Genomic DNA, 22,824 nt, shown 5'->3' with positions numbered 1-22,824 from the left:
GCAAAATGAAAGTCAAACTTTTAAATTTTGCGTTTAAGAAATTGTCCACGCTGGAGAAGCGTGCAAACATACCCGATGCTGTAATAAGCATCCCTGGCGTAGACGAACAACGGAGAATTGAAAACAAATAAGTCACCAGGTCCGGATGGAATCCCAATTCGGTTTTTCAAAGAGTACTCTACGGCATTGGCCCCTTACTTAGCTTGCATTTATCGCGAATCTCTCGGCCAGTGCAAAGTCTGGGAAAAAGCGCAAGTGACTCCTGTATACAAGATGGGTAAAACAACAGACCCGCAAAATTACAGACCAATATCCTAAACATCGCTATGCTGCAGAATTTTTGAACTTATTTTGAGTTCGACTATAATTAATTTCCTAGAGACCGAAAAGCTTATGTCAACGAATAAGCACAGTTTCAGAAAGTATGGGTTGCGCGTAATTCAGCTTGCCCTTTGCTCACATGATATACTGCGAACAGGCAGATTCCACACTTCTAGATTTACGAGAAGCATTTGACACGTTGCCCCACTGCAGACTTAACGAAGGTACGAGTATATGGAATAGGTTTATAGATATGTGAGTGGCTCGAAGACTTCTTAAGTAACAGAACCCTGTATGTTGTCTTCGGCGGCGAGTGTTCATCAGGAATAAGGGTATTGTCTGGAGTAACCCAGGGAAGTGTGACAGGACGGTTGCTATTTTCAATATACATAAATGATCTGGCAGAGAGGGTGGGGAGCAATATGCGGTTGTTTACTGATGATGCTGTGGTTAACAGTAAGGTGTCGAAGTTGAGTGACTGTAGGAGGATACAAGATTATTTAGACAAAATTGGTAGTTAGTGTGACGAATGGTAGCCAGCTTTAAACATAGAAAAATGTAAGTTAATGCGGATGAGTACACAAAAACCGTAATGTTTGAATACAGCATTAGTAGCGTCCTATGAAAACAACAGTGTGTAAAGTAAGAATAAAGCAAGAACTGTCTGGTGAATTCTAAGTATGGAGGGGGTTACGACAGGGAGATGTGATCTCCACAATGCTATTTAATGTAGTTTAAGAAAAGGTGATGCGGCAAATGCCGATAAACCCAGGAGGAACAATACTTAATCGACAAGTTCAAATGGTAGCATATGCGGATGATGTAGCATTAATGGCAAAGAATGTAAGGGCACTAAAGGGGAACTTCGATGCGTTAGAGGAAGCAGCAAGAGAAGTTGGTTTAGAGGTAAACATAAACAAAACAAAGTATATGGTGATGGGGGAGCCCAATATAAACGGACAAAAGAATTCAGTAGTAATGAACGGCAAAAAATATGAAAGAGTGAAAACGTTTAAATATTAGTAATAACGGAGGACAATAAAGTACTAGTAGAAATTCAATAAAGGATAGCGGGTGGAAATCGTTGCTGTTTTGCCTTGCAGAATGTATTTAATTCCAGGAATGTTAGTAGGAATACAAAAATCAAAATATACACGACCATATTGAGACCTATAGTAGTATACGGATCAGAAGGCTGGGTATTGACATTAAAGGAGGAGAACTGGTTATTGAGATGGGAAAGAAAGATACTGAGATGAATTTTTGGAGCAATGAGAGAGGAAAATGGCAGGAGAGTAAGGACAAATGTAGAACTACAAACACTTTTCGGACAGATGTTAAAATTAAGCAGGGAAGAATAAGATGGGCAGGGCATGTACAGAGTATGCCAGAAACTCGGAGCGTCAAGACAGTTTTCACGGAGAAACGTGACGGGAGAAGGAGAAGAGGTAGGCCCAGGAAAAGGTGGCTGGACGATATGGAAGAAGATATAAAGGCGATGGGAGTAAGAAATTAGAGAAGGAAGGCGATGGACAGAGAAGAATGGAGGTAGGTGATGCAGCAGGGCAAGATTCTTCAAGGACTGTAGAGACCTGCTTGATGCAGTCACGTTGTTTAAATATCTGGGATCAACGTTACAAAGAAATATGAAATGGATAGAGCATGTGAGGATTCTGGTAGGAAAGGCGAATGGTCGACTTCGGTTTATTGGGAGAATTTTAGGAAAGTGTTGGTCATCTGTAAAGGAGGCCGCAAATAGGACGCTAGTGCGACCTAATCTAGAGTATTACTCGAGTGTCTGGGATCACCACCAGGTCGGATTAAAGGAAGACATCGAAGCCATTCAAACGCTGACTCCTAGATTTGTTACCGGCATGTTCGAACAACAAGCGAGCATTACGGAGATGCTTCGGCAACTCAAATGGGAATCCCTGTAGGAAAGGTGATGTTCTTTTCGAGGAACACTACTGAGAAAATTTAGAGAACTGGCATTTGAAGCTAACTGCAAAACGATGCTACTGCCGACAACGCACATTTCGCCTAAGGACCACGAAGATACGACATGAGAAATTAGGGCCCATACGGAGGCATAAAAACAGTAGTTTTTTCCTCGCTCTATTTGCGAATGGAAGAGGTGAGGAAATGACTAATAGTTGTATAGAATAACAGCCACCATGCACCGTACGGTGGCTTGCAGAGTATGTGTGTAGATGTAGATGCAATGCACATTGTAACATTACAGTTTGTTACGCACGTGCAACTTGTGTGGGAGAAAGTCAGGTAGTATCGAGTTGCGGATTGTGCCGGACAAAGAGCTGTTTAAGACATTTGGCGCTAGTAGCAGCATCCGTTCTGCCACTGCAGTGTGAACTACTGAGGAGCAGGCCTACTTACGTGATTCTGAATCAAAACAAGAGAGCGTTTCGGAGTGACAACAAGTTATCTGTTGCTAGTGATTTTTTTTGTGGACGAGCTTTCTTTGTTAGGTAATGTTTTTTATACAATAAGTAATATTAGATTTTTGTTGTATCTATATACACAACTGATATTACACTGTATATTGTAAGCTAGGAGATGTAAATAACAACAGTGGGACTGCTAAACTAATTCAGCGATACGTTAGGTTCGTACCTGACAAAGAAATTTCGGGTTGTACTGGGAAAATACAGCACACGAATGGAATACAGTGGTTCACAAAAAGAAGCATTTGTTCTATTCAAAATTCCAGAAATTTTTGGTTAACAGCAGTTACGAATCTCAAATAGAAATATGCAGACAGGCATAAAATCTGACACTAGTGCAAACACCAAGCGTTTGTGAATTGTGATAATCACAGTGCAGGCTGTTCCTATCCAGTACCTCGCGGAATCATTTTAGGACCTAACTTGAAGGATAGTAATACTGGTTAATTGGGGAACAAGGAATAAATTCATACTGTACTGTCTTCTCACAATAACAAGGCGAGTGGTATTTATGGCCGGCCGTTGTGACCGAGCGGTTCTAGGCGCTTCAGTCCGGAACTGCGCTGCTGCTACGGTCGCAGGTTCGAATCCTGCCTCGGGCATGTATGTGTGTGATGTTAGGTTTAAGTAGTTCTACGTCTAGGGGACTGATGACCTCAGATGTTAAGTCCCATAGTGCTTAGAGCCATTTGAACCATTTTTGTTATTTACGGCTGCCGCTGGTTCCCGGTTCCCATTTTGCACGTCTTTCTGTCCCGCCAATCTCCTTCCTGAAGATCTCTGGACGCCGTTGCCTCACAGATAACTACTGCGTTCCATATTCCAAGTGGCTGTCTTCTCTTCCTTCTTCAAATTAATTTTGGCCACCTGTTGTCATGCATTCGGCCGAAACATATTGTCTCGAACCAAACAAAGGAGCCCCACAGTGCGAAAAACGGACAGTGTTTTTATCTTATGGAATACATAGTTATCAGGACGGCAGAGCGGTTCGAGAACATTTTTCCTCCTAAGCAGCTTATCATTTGGCACCCCCTCCTCCCCCTCCTCCACTTTCACCCGTGTCTGTTTCCCCTGCTACGCAATGTATACGTATCTTGCACTCCGGCGTCCCTCTCAACTTGGCGCCCGAAGCGGCCGGTAATGATAGTGATACGTCCTGTACAGAAATCTTATACAGCTGTGGCGCCTCTGGCGCTCCTTACAACTCGGTGTCAGAAGCGATGGCTTGTGTCGCTTGGGCCTCAAACCGTCTCTGACGGGAGGATACCGTTGTCGGGTGGTGGACTGCTGGAGTTTCGTTTGGATAGGAGATGGAGAAAGTTCCGGAGTCCGGCTTCACACATGGTAGAAGCGCGCTGAAGTACGGGACTGGAACTACATTGTGAAATCGTGCAGCTGTTGTTGATTCATGTTGAAGATGGTGTAAGTTTTTAGTGTAGTACTGATGCCTATAGCGTCAAATTCTACTCTGCTTCAAGAACTCAATCTAGTAACAACAAGAGGAAGTAGTCTGCGTATTCTTTACGTCGAAAAGAGCAATGAGCTACCACTACGTAGTTCTTTGGGCAGTACTCACGTCCTGAAGAGTCCTCTTGTAGACGTCGTGGGCCCACATGAAGACGGAACCACCCAGGCTGGCCGCCAGCAGAATACTAAGGAGCAGCGTGCCTGTGAAAGCAAAGAAACTGTCTTGCTTAAACGCTCAGTACTAAGATTTGCAGTTAGCGTTGAAAATCTAAAAAAGATATACACCTGAAGAAAAGTCCAACGTTTTGGTTCACTATGTTACTCGGTATATTAAGCAACAAAATTAACTTTGACGTGGGACCTATGCAGAATGTCTCTCAGTGTTAGAGTCCCACGAAGTAAACATTACCTATCAGTCCTATATACACTATTGGCCATTAAAATTGCTACACCACGAAGATGACGTGCTGCAGCCGCGAAATTTAACCGACAGGAAGAACATGCTGTGATATGCAAATATTAGCATTTCAGGGCGCTGGTGGCGACACCTACAACGTGCTTGACATGAGGAAAGTTTCCAACCGATTTCTCATACACAAACAGCAGTTGACCGGCATTGCTTGGTGAAACGTTGTTACGAAGCCTCGTGTAAGGAGGAGAAATGCGTACCATCACGTTTCCGATTGTAGCCTATCGCGATTACGGTTTATCGTATCGCGACATTGCTGCTCGCGTTGGTCGAGATCCAATGACTGTTAGCAGAATATGGAATCGGTGGGTTCAGGAGGGTAATACGGAACGCCGTGCTGGATCCCAACGGCCTCGTATCACTAGCAGTCAAGATGACAGGCATCTTATCCGCATGGCTCTAACGAATCGTGCAGCCACGTCTCGATCCCTGAGTCAACAGATGGGGACATCTGCAAGACAACAACCATTTGCACGAACAGTTCGACGACGTTTGCAGCAGCATGGACAATCAGCTCGGAGACCATGGCTGCGGCTACCCTTGACGCTCCATCACAGACAGGAGCGCCTGCGCTGGTGTACTCAACGACGAACCTGGGTGCACGAATGGCAAAACGTAATTTTTTCAGATGAATCCAGACCCTGTTTACAGCACCATGACGGTCACATCCGTGTTTGGCGACATCGCAGTGAACGCACACTGGAAGCGTGTATTCGTCATCGCCATACTGGCGTATCACCCGGCTTGAGGGTATGGGGTGCCATTGGTTACACGTCTCGGTTACCTCTTGTTCGCATTGACGGCACTCTGAACAGTGGATGTTACATTTCAGATGTGTTACGACCCGTGGCTCTACTCTTCATTCGATCCCTGCGAAACCCTACATTTCAGCAGGATAATGTACGACCGCATAGTGCAAGTCCTGTAAGGGCCTTTCTGGATACAGAAAATGTTCGACTGCTGCCCTGGCCAGCACATTCTCCAGATCTCTCACCAATTGAAAACGTCTAGTCAAATGTGACCGAGCAACTGGCTCGTCACAACACGCCAGTCACTACTCTTGATGAACTGTGGTATCGTGTTGAAGCTGCATGGGCAGATGTACCTGTACACGCCATCTAAGCTCTTTTTGAGTCAATGCCCAGGCGTATCAAGGCCATTATTACAGCCAGAGGTGGTTGTTCTGGGTACTGATTTCTCAGAATCTATGCACCCAATTTGCTTGAAAATGTAATCACATGTGAGTTCTAGTATAATATATTTGTCCAATGAATACCCGTTTATCATCTGCATTTCTTCTTGGTGTAGCAATTTTAATGACCTGTTGTGTATATCCTATAGACTACGCCACAACATCTTCAGTCTTCGTACTCTACAGTCCTTACACCAGCAAATATCGATCGCAACACCAACATTCTCCCACTCACATAACATGAAATACGTCCAGAGATTTTACGTACTCCGAGCAGTCGGAGATGCTTCTTGTCTAACTCCCCACTCCTCACTTTAGGGTCCCGCGTAAATCATACAGGGTGTTTCAAAAATGACCGGTATATTTGAAACGGCAATAAAAACTAAATGAGCAGCGATAGAAATACACCGTTTGTTGCAATATGCTTGGGACAACAGTACATTTTCAGGCAGACAAACTTTCGAAATTACAGTAGTTACAATTTTCAACAACAGATGGCGCTGCTGTCTGGGAAACTCTATAGTACGATATTTTCCACATATCCACCATGCGTAGCAATAATATGGCGTAGTCTCTGAATGAAATTACCCGAACCCTTTGACAACGTGTCTGGCGGAATGGCTTCACATGCAGATGAGATGTACTGCTTCAGGTGTTCAATTGTTTCTGGATTCTGGCGGTACACCTGGTCTTTCAAGTGTCCCCACAGAAAGAAGTCACAGGGGTTCATGTCTGGCGAATAGGGAGGCCAATCCACGCCGCCTCCTGTATGTTTCGGATAGCCCAAAGCAATCACACGATCATCGAAATATTCATTCAGGAAATTAAAGACGTCGGCCGTGCGATGTGGCCGGGCACCATCTTGCATAAACCACGAGGTGTTCGCAGTGTCGTCTAAGGCAGTTTGTACCGCCACAAATTCACGAAGAATGTCCAGATAGCGTGATGCAGTATTCGTTTCGGATCTGAAAAATGGACCAATGATTCCTTTGGAAGAAATGGCGGTCCAGACCAGTATTTTTTGAGGATGCAGGGACGATGGGACTGCAACATGGGGCTTTTCGGTTCCCCATATGCGCCAGTTCTGTTTATTGACGAAGCCGTCCAGGTAAAAATAAGCTTCGTCAGTAAACCAAATGCTGCCCACATGCATATCGCCGTCACCAATCCTGTGCACTATATCGTTAGTGAATGTCTCTCGTGCAGCAATGATAGCGGCGCTGAGGGGTTGCCGCGTTTGAATTTTGTATGGATAGAGGTGTAAACTCTGGCGCATGAGACGATATGTGGACGTTGGCGTCATTTGGACCGCAGCTGCAACACGGCGAACGGAAACCCGAGGCCGCTGTTGGATCACCTGCTGCACTAGCTGCGCGTTGCCCTCTGTGGTTGCCATATGCGGTCGCCCTACCTTTCCAGCATGTTCATCCGTCACGTTCCCAGTCCGTTGAAATTTTTCAAACAGATCCTTTATTGTATCGCTTTTCGGTCCTTTGGTTACATTAAACCTCAGTTGAAAACTTCGTCTTGTTGCAACAACACTGTGTTCTAGGCGGTGGAATTCCAACACCAGAAAAATCCTCTGTTCTAAGGAATAAACCATGTTGTCTACAGCACACTTGCACGTTGTGAACAGCACACGCTTACAGCAGAAAGACGACGTACAGAATGGCGCACCCACAGACTGCGTTGTCTTCTATATCTTTCACATCACTTGCAGCGCCATCTGTTGTTGAAAATTGTAACTACTGTAATTTCGAAAGTTTGTCCGCCTGAAAATGTACTGTTGTCCCAAGCATATTGCAACAAACGGTGTGTTTCTATCGCTACTCGTTTAGTTTTTATTGCCGTTTCAAATATACCGGTCATTTTTGAAACACCCTGTACCTACTGCACGTATTCGTTGCAGTAGGATCGTTCCATGTGTGTGTTGAAGCCAACCCTTGTACTGACGATCGCTTTACTTATTTATATGTTACTACAGTGCAGCACAGAGTGATGAGTTTCCATGTAAGCGGCTTTATTCAGTGACTGATGCACTGTTATTGAAAAGTGTTTCATTAATGTGACTCATTACTGATGGTTGTGACTCGAAAACTACAGTGAGCTACAGGAATGATTGTGTTTAGTGGGATTCCAGATAAACGCTACATATGTTCAAGAGTGTGAAGTATGCAATGCTAATGGCTCCTGACATTGTAGTTACACTAGAAACAGTGAACTAGAGATTACATTCAACCCAACACACACGTCAAAAATTATTCAACACAGTTAATAATAATAATGAATAATGAGCGTGTGGCATTGGTGGCCGGGAGACCCCTCGCGGGGCGGTTCGGCCACAACGGCGACTTGCGAGTGAATGAGGGTGAAATGATGATGAAAGACACACAACACCCAGTCATCCAGAGGCAGAGAAAATCCTTGACCCCACCGGGAATCGAACCCGGGACCCCGTGCGCGGAAAGCGAGAACGCTACCGCAAGATCACGAGCCGCGGATTTCAACACAGTTATTATTTGTCTGTAAATACTTCGTGAACTTGGTTTAAGAATCATGAAATGTGGTTGTATATGTGGAAGGGACGTGAAGACAATGGAAGGTATCATATAGCTTGTACATGGTGTCAAAGTATTCCAGATTTCGAGAGGTCGTAATAGGGATCAAAACAAGAGAAAACTTTCCAATAAACACGGGCTCCAAAATTCATACCTTAAGTGCTAGGAGCACTTGTTCGCTACTGTCAAACTTGTCTCTTCTACTGCAAGCTCTTTTCTGTTACGAACGACCTAAACAAATGGGTTAACGAAGGGAAACAAATTATTCTGTTGCTGTGAAACAACAGAGCTCGTAACGTAATTTGCTTGTTATTACACACGACTTACTCTTGTGAGCCATCGCTTAGGAGGTGCTGGATACAGTGTCCGTTCGTAGCAATGCGACGTATTAGGGAATCACGAACTCTCTGAAAAACTTCAGGTTGGTCATGGGTGCGATGGCAGGCAGTGATGAAGCGTTCCTCTACTGTTTGCATATCATACAGTAAAGATTTCAAGCGTTCCATCTATCAAAAAACCAAGGGCTTAATATTGGTGGAATGAGCTGACCAACGTAATGGACTTCCCTGTCCATTAAACGTCTGCTTGAGGTGTTCGCGGATATTTCGGAATAAGTGGGCTGCTGCTCCATCACGAATGAACCAAACATCCAGACTTTTTCGGTCACAAACACGCTTTACGCTGAGTTTTCAGAACAGGAAAATGTTGGTAACGATAAAAGTATTAAAATTATCCGTGAAAACTCACAGTTTGGCCACCAATATTGCCTTACCTCAGTCCCTGGAATTTTCTATCCGGGGTCGTCTCAAAAGTGCACAGCACTCCAGCCGACAAAGCTGAAGAACTGCGAATTGTACAGTCTTATCAAACTTTGGGAAATGATACGGAACACACTGTAGAGAGGAGTGTTGTATTGCATCCCCATGAGATGGCGATGCGTGGAACATCTTTAACATGCACTACTGGCCATTAAAATTCCTACACCAAGAAGAAATGCAGATGATAAACGGGTATTCATTGGACAAATATATTATACTAGAACTGACTACATTTTCACGCAATTAGAGTGCGTAGATCATGAGAAATCAGTACCCAGAACAACCAACCGCCTCTGGCCAACGGCCTTGATAAGCATGGGCATTGAGTCAAACAGAGCTTGGATGGCGTGTACAGGTACAGCTGCCCATACAGCTTCAACACGATACCACAGTTCATTAAGAGTAGTGACTGGCATATTGCGACGAGCCAGTTGCTCGCCCACCATTGACCAGACGTTTTCAATTGGTGGGAGATCTTCAGAATGTGCTGGCCAGGGCAGCAGTTGAACATTTTCTGTATGAATAAAGGCCCTTACAGGACCTGCAACATGCGGTCGTGCATTATCCTGCAGAAATGTACGGTTTCGCAGGGATCGAATGAAGGGTAGAGCCACGGGTCGTAACACATCTGAAATGTAACGTCCACTGCAAAGTGCCGTCAATGCGAACAAGAGGTGACCGAGACGTGTAACCAATGGCAACCCGTACCATCACGCCGGGTATGGTGATGACGAATACACGTTTCCAATGTGCGTTCACCGCGATGTCGCCAAACACGGATGCGACCATCACGATGCTGTAAACAGAACCTGGATTCATCCGAAAAAATGACGTTTTGCCATTCGTGCAGCCAGGTTCGTCGTTGAGTACACCATCGCAGGCGCTCCTGTCTGTGATGCAGCGTCAAGGGTAACAGCAGACATGGTCTCCGAGCTGATAGTCCATACTGCTGTAAACGTTGTCGAACTGTTCGTACAGATGGTTGTTGTTTTGCAAACGTCGCCATCTGTTGACTCAAGGATCGAGACGTGGCTGCACGATCCGCTACAGCCATGCGGATAAGATGCCTGTCATCTCGACTGCTAGTGATACGAGGCCGTGGGGATCCAGCGCGGCGTTCCGTATTACCCTCCTGAACCCACTGATTCCATATTCTGTTAACAGTCATTGGATGTCGACCAACGCGGTCAGCAATGTCGCGATATGATAGACAGCAATCGCGATAGGCTACAATCCGACCTTTATCAAAGTCGGAAACATGTTGGTACCTATTTCTCCTCCTTACACGAGGCATCACAACAACGTTTCACCAGGCAACGCCGGTCAACTGTTGTTTGTGTATGAGAAATGAGTTGGAAACTTTCCTCGTGTCGGCACGTTGTAGGTGTCGCCACCGGCGCCAGCCTTGTGTGAATGCTCTGAAAAGCTAATCATTTGCATATCACAGCGTCTTCTTCCTGTCGGTTAAATTTCGCGTCTGTAGCACGTCATATTCGTGGTGTAGCAATTTTAATGGCCAGTAGTGTATAACAGTGTACCACAAATAGTAACATGTATGTACAGAAGTAGTATCATGCTTTTTGTCAAGATACGTCTTGAGTGAAAATTGAAGTCTATTAGATGGGGACTCAATGAAAATATATTTCCAATACATTTGTATTAACTGGGACAATATTTGATGCTGAACTCATGGCGACTCTTAACCGCACACTCGCAGTTACCTCACAGACGGCTTGTTTGCGAAACCATGTTTAATGGGAAGTTTCGCCCGAGTCAGTTTTTGTTGTTAATTATGATGAAGCTTATATACAGGATGAACCAGAACTGAGTCGATATACTTTGAGCTTCGCTACTATGAAAAACATCTCTTCCACTGAACAAGTGCTCATAGCTTTTAAGGTATGCACTTCAGAGCCGACGCTTACTGAACATTTATTTTCTTGTTTTGGTTCGTAGTATGTCCTCACGAAATGTGGTAAAATAGGAGCTTCCAGTAGAAGAGATGTGTTTCACTTTATCGAAGACGAACAAGTGCTGATAGCTCTCAGTGTATACATTTTAGAGCCTATGTTGAGTGGACATGGCTTTATTGTTGTGGTCCATACTACCACGTCTGAAAATTTGTTGTTGGAGTTCCAGTTCACACTGTATATACTTGCATGCAACTTTTTTAAGACGGTCTCAGTAGGTTTTATAGAACTAACACCTGATATAATTTTCCTAACAAGCATTTTGTTTTCGAAAAATTCTATTCCTACAACTTCAGTTTGCCGAAACAATGATTCCATAAGTCATTAGTGAGTGGGAATTCGCAGAATAAACTAGTTTCTTCAATCATAATTTGTAAAAATCATGCGTAATATGAACGTAACCAAACTAAGGCGTTTCATTGGTTGTAGAGTGTGGGTTTTGGAGTTGTGACCCACCTGTAGTCTATTTCTTGTGTTGTCTGAGCAGACAATTTTTTAAAGCTTTTCTAGTTCCATGAGAATTAATGAATAGTATGCACTAAGTTTTGTCAAAAAATAATTTACCTAGAAATATTTCGTTAGCCCCCTTTTCAGTAACAGGACTGGTATTACTCTGTGCTCTTGTGCTTGAGTCAAATGCAGAGTAGGACAACATTTTCATTTCTTGACCATGCAAATGGAAGAAGGATCTAAATTGGAATCCTGTGGTAAAACGTAACTGACTGCTACAAATTCTGAGCGTTATTGCTGTGTAGTCGGCGTGGAACTGACACACTTTGCTTTCTGTTGTACAGGTCAGTTAAAACCAATGGAACAACTGTGTCTGCTATCGCACAGTATTTTAATTTTCGTATCAAGATATAAAGTTTAACACAGTCAAAATCGTTAGCTAAGTCACAAAATATTCACAGTGATAATAATCTCTGATTTGTTAATTGTAATTATCATATATCAAGGTAAATATAGCAATTTTCTTGCAACCCTCATTTCTCTCTGATCATATCACCTACTGAATTGTTTTACGATGTTCCACGAAAGGCAAAAAAATGGTTCAAATGGCTCTGAACACTATGGGATTTAACTTCTGAGATCATCAGTCCCCTAGAACTTAGAACTACTTAAACCTAACTAACCTAAGGGCAAAAAAATGGTTCAAATGGCTCTGAGCACTATGCAACTTAACTTCTGAGGTCATCAGTCGCCTAGAACTTAGAACTAATTAAACCCAGCTAACCTAAGGACATCACACACATCCATGCCCGAGGCAGGATTCGAACCTGCGACCGTAGCAGTCCCGCGGTTCCGGACTGAGCGCCTAGAACCGCTAGACCACCGCGGCCGGCTAACCTAGGGACATCACACACATCCGTTCCCGAGACAGGATCCGAACCTGCGACCGTAGCGGTCCCGCGGTTACAGACTGTAGCGCCTAGAACCGCTCGGCCACCCCGGCCGGCCACGAAAGGCATAATTGGTTACCGCGAATTTAACATTATTGTCAATACGGTGATCACTCTTCGTGTAGTTACTTTGCTCTGTGCTAGGTCTCCAGTTTTGTATTTCCGGTATGACTCCGCATCGGCTAGAACGCGTTGTTGACGTCATATCCATGCAGTTAATACGTTGTGTCTATCTGGAGCTCGGCTAAGCCGAGCGACAGGTAAAACAAGCGATAAGCGGCGTGTTTGTCCTGTCGATCAATCATTGCGCGATCACCGTTGGAAATGTTGTTTCCCTCCCGCTCCACTATGATTAAGCATGAACTACTGTGCGTCCACATTTGGTATGCACCTGCTGTCTGCGAACATTGCTGTAAGTATATTAAATTAGTGGGAAACGCACATTGTCTGTTTTGGATCGTTATGAAGTAGAAGCCGTCAGGGATATAATCACGCCAGACAAAATATTACTTACGCACTCAGGAGCAGTATAGCACTGCCTCTAATCTTGATAAAGCCCGCACATATCGTGGCAGAGACCCCTTAAGTTTCTTCATGTATGCCATATCCAGTTGAAGGCAGTCGATGAGCTAGTAATCTACGCGTAATTGACTGCAACGTTTCACCCTCTGTTCCAAAACAGTCCCATATTACAGACATTTGATTTAGCTGACGAGTCGAGGTGCAATTGAGTGCCTCAGCGATCATAAAACTATGAAGGCAGACGTACAGCCCCTCGAATACGGCTGTTTTCCTCTTGGAAAGACGGGAATGACGCAATACAGAATTCATTTTGAAACTGTAGAAGAAGAGATAACAGTTGGCCACTGAGAATGTTGAGAAATCAACACCCTGGTTCCAGTTCATGGCATCCCGAACGAGTGGGCGGAAGTCATGGTAGAAAAACACTCTGAAACATAACAGAACCATCTGCAGCATGAACTACACGCTCCACATACTGCGAGATGAAAGCCTCATTGGGTTTTCGGTACACTGGACACTTTGCATCATATGGCAACGGGCGACACGTCCCAGTCAGTTTGTGTGTTGTTTATTCCGCTGAAAGACGCACAGGCTTAAGGGAAGGTTCTGGTAGAGATCGATGAAAACATGGATTTCTTTTCATAATTTGCATCCCTGATGTAGATTGATTATGTCTGGAAAAGGAGGTTTTGGTTGTGAAACCATTTTAGAAGTTACAGCATGTTGAATGGAACAGTGCGCCAACCGAAATATAAGCCCTCTATGCATTAGTTCGCGAAAATATTCCACCACTATATGAAATTCTGTCCAATGAAGTTTTGCTTAAAAATGCAGCATTACCAATACGCAAAATGACAAAGAGGGCATAAACGCGTACCTTTGGAAACTGGTAACGAAACATCTTCATTGTGAGGCAAAAACTACTGAAATAGAAGGATATATAGCTACTGGTACATTCATGAAATATTATTCATCAATTCTGAAGACCATGAACATATTAGGAATCGTCACAGGGACGAAAAGCAAAAACTTCGTGGAGTTATCTGATAGGAAATGCCTGGCCGCCCCGTTGCAAGGAATGTCTCAATTTGTCAAATGAGCCCGGATTAAGAAAATGAAGTACCAGATTCAGCACCAGAGCTTGTCTGAGGAAGAGGAAGAATACATCTATGGTCTTCGCATCCCATATTATCTGTTAAGTTTTGGAACAACGGTTTTTTGTTACTCCAAGTATTAAACCTGTTTTCTCGAAACATCATTTTTCAGGGCGCGAAGCGCTCTGGAGCCCTGACAGATAAATCGATTCATTTGATATAAAGAAAATGAAAGATAATTAAATTTAAGACGCCTTAGCGAGAGCCTTTTTGTATTCGAATTTTAAGTATATTTTTTTAAAAACATTTGAACTTGAGAAAACGCGAAGAAATTGACTTGCTTTTCAGATTGCTGCCATTTTTTTGTTTCCACGTATGTTTCAAAACTGCACCGTGTTTTTGTGTTTTATGTGTCTCAGAAATAGCCACGAATCTTCGCGCAAACCAGGTGCATACTTTGATAGGGGCTGCAGACGCAGTTTTTAATCTGTTATGAGATAAAAACTATTTCCATACACGGATGCATGTATAATAAAGTGGTAAAACCACCATTTTAATAAAGAAGTCCTTGTATGAAAGGAAATTCTAAACTTCACTCATTTTTCGCGCCTCTCTACCAAACCTTCCCTTAAGTACTGCTGTGAGTAATGGACTTTTGCCATATAGCCGACTTCAGATGTCTATTGCAAGAAGTTCGCTCGGAGATTGGTTGAGATGGACTTTCATTCATCGACAGGAGCAATTTCTCTTGCGTTTGAAACCGACTGTCATTGACAAGATGTGGCGTTCCAATCACTGTCAATTATGATCATATGCTGTGTCACTTGGTTTGAGAGTGGGGCACCATAACTTTGAGCAGCTCAGGTTGATACACCAACAAATTTACATCTACATTTATATCATACGCCTCAAGCCACCTAACGGTGTGTGGCGGTGGGTGCTTCTGGGACCACTAACTGGTCCCACCTCCCCTGTTCCACTCGCGAATGGCTCGTGGGAAGAATGATAGTCTGTAAGCTCCAGTATTAGCTCTAACTTTTCAGATTTTCTTGTCTCGGTCATTCTGCAAGAAGTATGTGGAAGAAAGTAATATGTTGCACGACTCTTCCCTGAAAGTGTTCTTTCGAAATGTCGATAATAAACCTCTTCGTGGTGCCTCTCTTGTAGCGTCTGCCACTAGGGTTTTTTGAGCATCTTAGTAACGTTCTCGCACCAGCTAAAAAGTCTCGTGAGGAAATGCGCCGCTCTTTGTTGGATTGTCTCTATCTCTTCTGTCAGCCCTGCCTGGTAGGGAACCCAGATCGATGAAAAATACTCAAGAATCGATCGGAAAAGAGCCTTGTAAGCCACTTCCTTCATGGATGATTTACATTTCCTTAATATTCTTATTATGAATATCATTTGCTGTCTCTGAGACAACAAAGGACTTGGAAGAGCAGTTGAACGGAATGGACAGTGTCTTGAAACGAGAATATAAGATGAACATCAACAAAAGCAAAACGAGGATAATGGAATGTAGTCGAATTAAGTCGGGTGATGCTGAGGGAATTAGATTAGGAAATGAGACACTTAAAGTAGTAAAGAAGTTTTGGTATTTGGGGAGCGAAATAACTGATGATGGTCGAAGTAGAGAAGATATAAAATGTAGACTGGCAATAGCAAGGAAATCGTTTCTGAAGAAGAGAAATTTGTTAACATTGAGTATAGATTTAAGTGTCAGGAAGTCGTTTCTGAAAGTATTTGTATGGAGTGTAGCCATGTATGGAAGTGAAACATGGACGATAAATAGTTTGGACAAGAAGAGAATAGAACGATAGATGAGATTTCGGGATTGCAGCTGTATCATGTAGACTTCTTGCCACGATATTTCGGCTGGCAATCGTCCAGCCATCTTCAGGTGAGTGTCCGATTGCCAGCCGAAATATCGTGGCAAGAAGTCTACATGATCCTGCTGCAATCCCGAAACCTAATTGATCATTCAATACGCCGGGAAAACTTCAAGAATCACAAGAGAATAGAAGCTTTTGAAATGTGATGCTACAGAAGAATGCTGAAGATTAGATGGGTAGATCACATAACTAATGAGGAGGTATTGAATAGAATTGTGGAGAAGAGGAGTTTGTGGCACAACTTGACAAAAAGAAGGGACCGGTTGGTAGGACATGTTCTGAGGTATCAAGGGATCACAAATTTAGAATTGGAGGGCAGCGTGGAGGGTAAAAATCGTAGAGGGAGACCAAGAGATGAATACACTAAACAGATACAGAAGGATGTAGGTTGCAGTAGGTACTGGGAGATGAAGAAGCTTGCACAGGATAGAGTAGCATGGAGAGCTGCATCAAACCAGTCTCAGGACTGAAGAGCACAACAACAAGAATATCAGTCTAGCATTTGCTTTTCTTACTCTTTGTACTACTTGTTTTATGTAGTGATTCTACTTAAAGTCACTCTGTATAGTTACTCTAAGCTATTTTACGGTGGACACCGTTTCCAGAAAATTGTCATCAATAGCGTAGTTGTACAGTAGGGGCTTCCATTTCTTAAGTGTGTGTAGTATATTACATTTATTTACGTTCAGGGTCAACTGCCAGAGCCAGCAGAATTCATCAATCCTCTGCAGGTCGTTCTGCAAATCGATACTGTGCTCTGGCAATTCTACTTCGTTATGAACAATCGTATCATCCGCTAACAGTCTTAAAGAACACCCAACGCTTTGTACTAAATCATATATATATGCGCTGTAGAGAATAACGACGCTACCACACTTTATTGAGATACTACGGAAATTACCTTCACGTCTGTCGATTTTATTGCGTTAGGAGCGATGTGTTCAGTTCCAAATGCAAGGGAGTCTTGAATCCAGTAGCAAATATGGTCCGATACTCGGTAAGTTCGCATTTTTTTCACTAAATGGCAGTGGAGGACGGCGTCAAATGCCTTTCTGAAGTCAAGGAACACGGCATCAACCAGACCGCCGCTGTCTACAGCGTTATGAATCTCATAGAGGAATAGGGCAAGCTGAGTATCGCAAGTCACTGTTTCCGGAAAACATGTTGATTTTTTTAGGGGAGATTTTCGTTCTCCAAAATCTTCTTAATTCTTGAGCATAAATGTGTTCCGAAATTTTACAACAAATTAACGTCAACGATATAGGTATATAATTATGTGCATCTGTCCTACAGCCCCTGGGAATCCCCTGTGCTTTTTTTCTGGCCGCTAAGTACTCTTCGGATAACTCCATTCATGGTGTGTTCAAGTACCGAGCGAGGTGGCGCAGTGGTTAGCACACTGGACTCGCATTCGGGAGGACGACGGTTCAATCCCGTCTCCGGCCATCCTGATTTAGGTTTTCCGTGATTTCCCTAAATCGCTTCAGGCAAACACCGGGATGGTTCCTTTGAAAGGGCACGGCCGATTTCCTTCCCCATCCTTCCCTCACCCGAGCTTGCGCTCCGTCTCCAATGACCTCGTTGTCGACGGAACGTTAAACACTAATATCCTCCTTCATGGTGTGTTCATGGGAACGTCCGGAAACAATATCTTCTTACTGCCATTCTGCCTGCGTGTCGACTTATTTTACGGCGCTTATTGCATGCAGTGTCTCCCAGGAAGAATGGCCAATATTCATGGATATGACAGGAACGATCATTCGAAGCAAAGAAGTATAGTAAACATGGGCTCTAGAATGTGTACCTTAAGACCTGTGAATACTTCCTCATCTTCGACAAAATGAAAGAAATCTCTTCTGCTGATCAGTTGCTCAGCTCTGAAGGTACGTAGTTCGGAGCCATGATTACTAGAAATTTTCTTCTTGTTTTGGACCACGCTACCTCTTTCCAAAATATGGAAAACATAGATTTCTTTTCAAAGTATCAACGATGAAGAAGTGCTCATGGCTCTTAACGCTTGGATTTAAGAGTTTACTTAACTTTTTTTGCTTCGAATAATCTTTCCTACCATATCCCTGAATACTGACCATTACTCTTTGGACACACTGTGTTACTGACTGCCACATGTACACCACTTCACCCCTATGGCTTGCGTCAGTGGTCTGATACCATTTACACTCCGTCTACAGCGCTCGAAAGTGATCAGTGAAAGACAAACTAATGAAAGCTTTCGATTAAACAGTAAATCGGTTGCACATAAATGGTAGGTACATTGACCTAGATTTCGACACTTACTATGGGTATTTTCATCAGAATGAAATGTTGCTAAATCGTAAAATTACATTGTTAAAAATCAGTGGCCAGAATTTGGGACAGCTATGCTCAAGTCAAAGGTAAAATAAAATGTTCTAGCTTTTGGCATGTGTGTCCACCAGGGAACAACATCAGTCTGTTGTTGTTCCACACGTTCACTGAACAACTTTCCAGATGTGCTAGAATGGTGGATCCGACGGGCGAAACCGAAGCTAAGGAAAGTTTTGTATCTTTTAATATAGATAAGGCTAGAGGAGGGAAACAGACTAGAATTCTACCGTAGTGTGCTAAGGGACCTCTGCGATCAGACAGCTGCAATTTCTACAAGGTTAAAAGACATCAAACAAATAAAATCAAAGTTAATAAGTTTGAAACGTAAGGAACTGGAGGGACTTAAGATAAAATCCAAAGCAAAGTCAGTCATTGACTGCTGCGTTGTACCATCTTGTCAGACATTCCAAGAACAGAAGAAGAATTTTCATGGATGAACTGCAAATCGATGATGGCACCATAATCACCACCCAGAAGGTAATGATTAAAGAAATCTCCACGTACCATGAACGCATACAGGTCGTTACAAAAAGGTACGGCCAAACTTTCAGGAAACATTCCTCACACACAAATAAAGAAAAGATGTTATGTGGACATGTGTCCGGAAACGCTTAATTTCCATGTTAGAGCTCATTTTAGTTTCGTCAGTATGTTCTTCCACCTACGCTCAATGGAGCACGTTATCATGATTTCATACGGGATACTCTACCTGTGCTGCTAGAACATGTGCCTTTACAAGTACGACACAAAATGTCGTTCATGCACGATGGAGCTCCTGCACATTTCAGTCGAAGTGTTCGTACGCTTCTCAACAACAGATTCGGTGACCGATGGATTGGTACAGGCGGACCAATTCCATGGCCTCCACGCTCTCCTGACCTCAGCCCTCTTGATTTTCATTTATGGGGGCATTTGAAAGCTCTTGTCTACGCAACCCCGGTACCAAATGTAGAGACTCTTCGTGCTCGTATTGTGGACGGCTGTGATACAATACGCCATTCTTCAGGGCTGCATCAGCGCATCAGGGATTCCATGCAACGGAGAGTGGATGCATGTATCCTCGCTAACGGAGGACATTTTGAACATTTCCTGTAAGAAAGTGTTTGAAGGCACGCTGGTACGTTCTGTTGCTGTGTGTTTCCATTCCATGATTAATGTGATTTGAAGAGAAGTAATAAAATGAGCTCTAACATGGAAAGTAAGCGTTTCCGGACACATGTCCACGTAACATATTTTCTTTCTTTGTGTTTGAGGAATGTTTCCTGAAAGTTTGGCCGTACCTTTTTGTAACATCCTGTATATGCATCGCGGGGAACAAACGAAGAAGAATATGATGCACTCTTTGGTACACATCTTTGAAGAATGCTGCGAGACAACGATAGAACATTTCTTCGGATATCTCCAAGGAAGATGCATTGGAAATCGTAAGCAGCTCTCCCGCTAGTAAATCTCCAGGACCTGATGGACTGCCCATTGAATTTTTGACGATTTTGGACGCTAGTAGGAGAGAAAATTGCCTTAATTGTCAATGAAGTTTTACGGGAAAGCCAGTGCCTGCAGAGTTCAATAAATGCAAAACTGTGTTGATTCCGAACAGAGGCAGCAGAAAAGTAAATAACCTACGGTTGATGGTTCAAATGGCTCTGAGCGCTATGAGACTTAACTGCTGAGGTCATCAGTCCCTAGAAAGAACTACGTAACCTAACTAACCTAAGGACATCACACACATCCATGCCTGAGGCAGGATTCGAACATGCGACCGTAGCGGTCGCGCAGTTCCAGACTGTAGCGCCTAGAACCGCACGGCCACCCTGGCCGGCACCTACGGTTGATCTCGCTTTTAATTATAGCTCAAGTAACTTACAAGCGCTTTATATCATGCACCACTGACATCACGAGCCTACAACTTTTAGAAGGACAATTTTACAAGCTGCGTCTTTGTACCGCGATGTCATTGCGCTAACATAGACTACGAAACTAAACTCCTCCCGAACAAGCCCTGAAAGCCCAATGGTACGACCGGCCGCCGTGTCATCCTCAGCTCATAGGCGTGTCTGGATGCGGATATGGAGGGGCATGAGGTCAGCACATCGCTCTCCCGGCCATATGCCAGTTTCCGAGACCGGAGCCGCTACTTCTCAATCAAGTAACTCCTCAGTTTGCCGCACAAGTGCTGAGTGCACCCCCCTTGCCAACAGCGCTCGGCAGACCGGATGGTCACCCATCCAGGTGCTAGCCCAGCCCAACAGCGCTTAACTTCGGTGATCTGACGGGAACCGGTGTTACTACTGCGGCGACACCGTAGGCGCGCTAACACAGACAAGTAAAATAAAATGTGGACCGCTTTTCATAGACTTTCACAAGGCATTTGATAAAATTAATCACAAATATCTTATAGTAGCAATGCGCCTGATGGGCTTCCTACTAAAAACCATCGACATCATCAAGAATGTGGAAATGGGTGGTATGGCACAAATCTCCGTTAATTGTCAACTGACAAAACAAATTGAAATAAAAATGGGTGTTACCCAAGGAAGCCACTTATCAATGCTTCTGTTTGTTATATCGCTGGAACCTTTCCTGAGACAGCATAGACTGACAGGCGTTACCGATAAAGGAAGTGGTAGGTGCCTACCCAGACGATGTAGGCGTAATCATCAGAGACCACGCATACATGTTACAACTAGAGATGGTACCTGCAAAATACTTTTCTCCGTCAGATGAGAGGTAAATGAAAACAAAAGTAAATTTCTGAATATAAAGGGGCTTGCTAATTTGCGCATTGAGTGGGCGAACCAAGTTAGTGAACACAAGGCTCTTAGAATAGCATTGACAACTTCCCTTTTCAAAATGATGCCAATGAATTGGTGGGAGCTGCCAAGGAAAATCAAGGGAGATTTGACTGAAAATTGTCAACGACCATAGACCAGTTCTAGATAACACAGTTTATCAACACGTACATTTTACCCAAGGCCCACTACATAGCACAGTTTCTCCCCATCCCATAATTGGTGGCGAAGACGATTATGTCCACCTTAGCAAAGTTCTTATGGAGAGGGGAGTTGTTTCGAGTGCCTATGAAGACAGTAATGGTGGAATTGGACTAACAGACATCAAGTCCAAAGCGATGGCGGTGTATGCCAAACGATCATTGAGCATAATGTGTAACAATCCAGAATGCATTACAGGAAAACTACACGACCTTGACAGACCTGAAACTGTAGAATCGCCGATCAGTATACAAAAAATAAGTTTTAAGCTAAAGCAAATTAGGGAGTTTTTTTTGCTACCTTAGCAAAAAGCTTTTAAAATCGAGAAGCATTATAGCAAAAGCAATTTTAGCACAAAGAAGGGATGTTTCTGTTCAGGACTGCTCATCTGTCCACATAATTTACCCTGGAGGAGACTTAGCATAGAGCAAGGATGAGTGATGAAGTGGGGTCTTGAATTGATGAACTTCAGGCTGCAGAAGAAGAAAATCTGCATGCTGAACTGCCATCAGTTGAAGGTGACAGCGAAGATGTCTCTCAAATGGAGGACGTTGCTAAATTTATGCTACGTTTAAGGACTGAATACCGTTCCTCATTCTATGAATGCTTTATTGGAAATGGAAATGAGCGTTTGGCGTCATTGGCCAGGAGGCCCCTTGCGGGGCAGGTCCGGCCGCCTTGGTGCAGGTCTTATTACATTCGACGACACATTGGGCGACCTGCGCGGGATGGGGATGAAATGATGATGAATACAGCACAACACCCAGTCCCTGAGCTGAGAAAATCCCCGAACCAGCCGGGAATCGAACCGGGGCCCGTAGGACGGCAATTCGTCACGCTGACCACTCAGCTATCGGGGCGGACAATGCTTTAATTGGTGACTGCAATTAGCTGTCGCCTTACTTACGTAATGTAATGGTAAGCTAGTCATTTTAGTTAATGATTTGGCGAATAAAAAAAAGTGAGAAGGAGACCTTTGTTCGAATTCCGACTTGATACAAACTTTTATTCGCCATCTCAGTCTGCATGAATGCATCATAGTTGTATGAGACTTGAAAAGGTGTCTGGAATTTCATTTGATTAAAGTATATCAGTGAGATATCTCCAGGGTGCGATAAATTTTTTGTCCGATGGCCTTCATTTGTGATCAAGTTGCATCTCCGACTTGCGCGTCACCATGGCAAGGCCATCCGCCAACACTGAGGCCGACTGACGGTGGCATAAGTGGTCTAGTCGCTTATGACTGTTACTCTGTGACTAACCAACTGGCACTGGAGGAGAAGTAATCTTATTGATGATGAATGGCGG

General features: G+C 43.7%; 1 protein-coding gene and 1 pseudogene across 1 annotated transcript in view; both read right to left on the bottom strand.

Annotated features, from left to right (window-relative positions):
- Nucleotides 1-22,824, bottom strand: part of LOC126101443 (lysosome membrane protein 2-like) — a 225,405-nt gene that overhangs the window by 103,273 nt on the left and 99,308 nt on the right. Inside the window, exon 2 of the mRNA XM_049912098.1 lies at nt 4,360-4,451. Coding sequence (XP_049768055.1) covers nt 4,360-4,451 — 92 coding nt within the window. The remainder of the gene's footprint in view (nt 1-4,359; nt 4,452-22,824) is intronic.
- Nucleotides 20,716-20,833, bottom strand: LOC126102455 (5S ribosomal RNA; annotated as a pseudogene).

This window comes from Schistocerca cancellata, chromosome 9 (genome assembly GCF_023864275.1).
Source record: "Schistocerca cancellata isolate TAMUIC-IGC-003103 chromosome 9, iqSchCanc2.1, whole genome shotgun sequence".
Taxonomy (NCBI): domain Eukaryota; kingdom Metazoa; phylum Arthropoda; class Insecta; order Orthoptera; family Acrididae; genus Schistocerca; species Schistocerca cancellata.
Note: the sequence above shows the minus strand (reverse complement) of the source record. Positions and strands in the feature narration are given on the sequence as shown.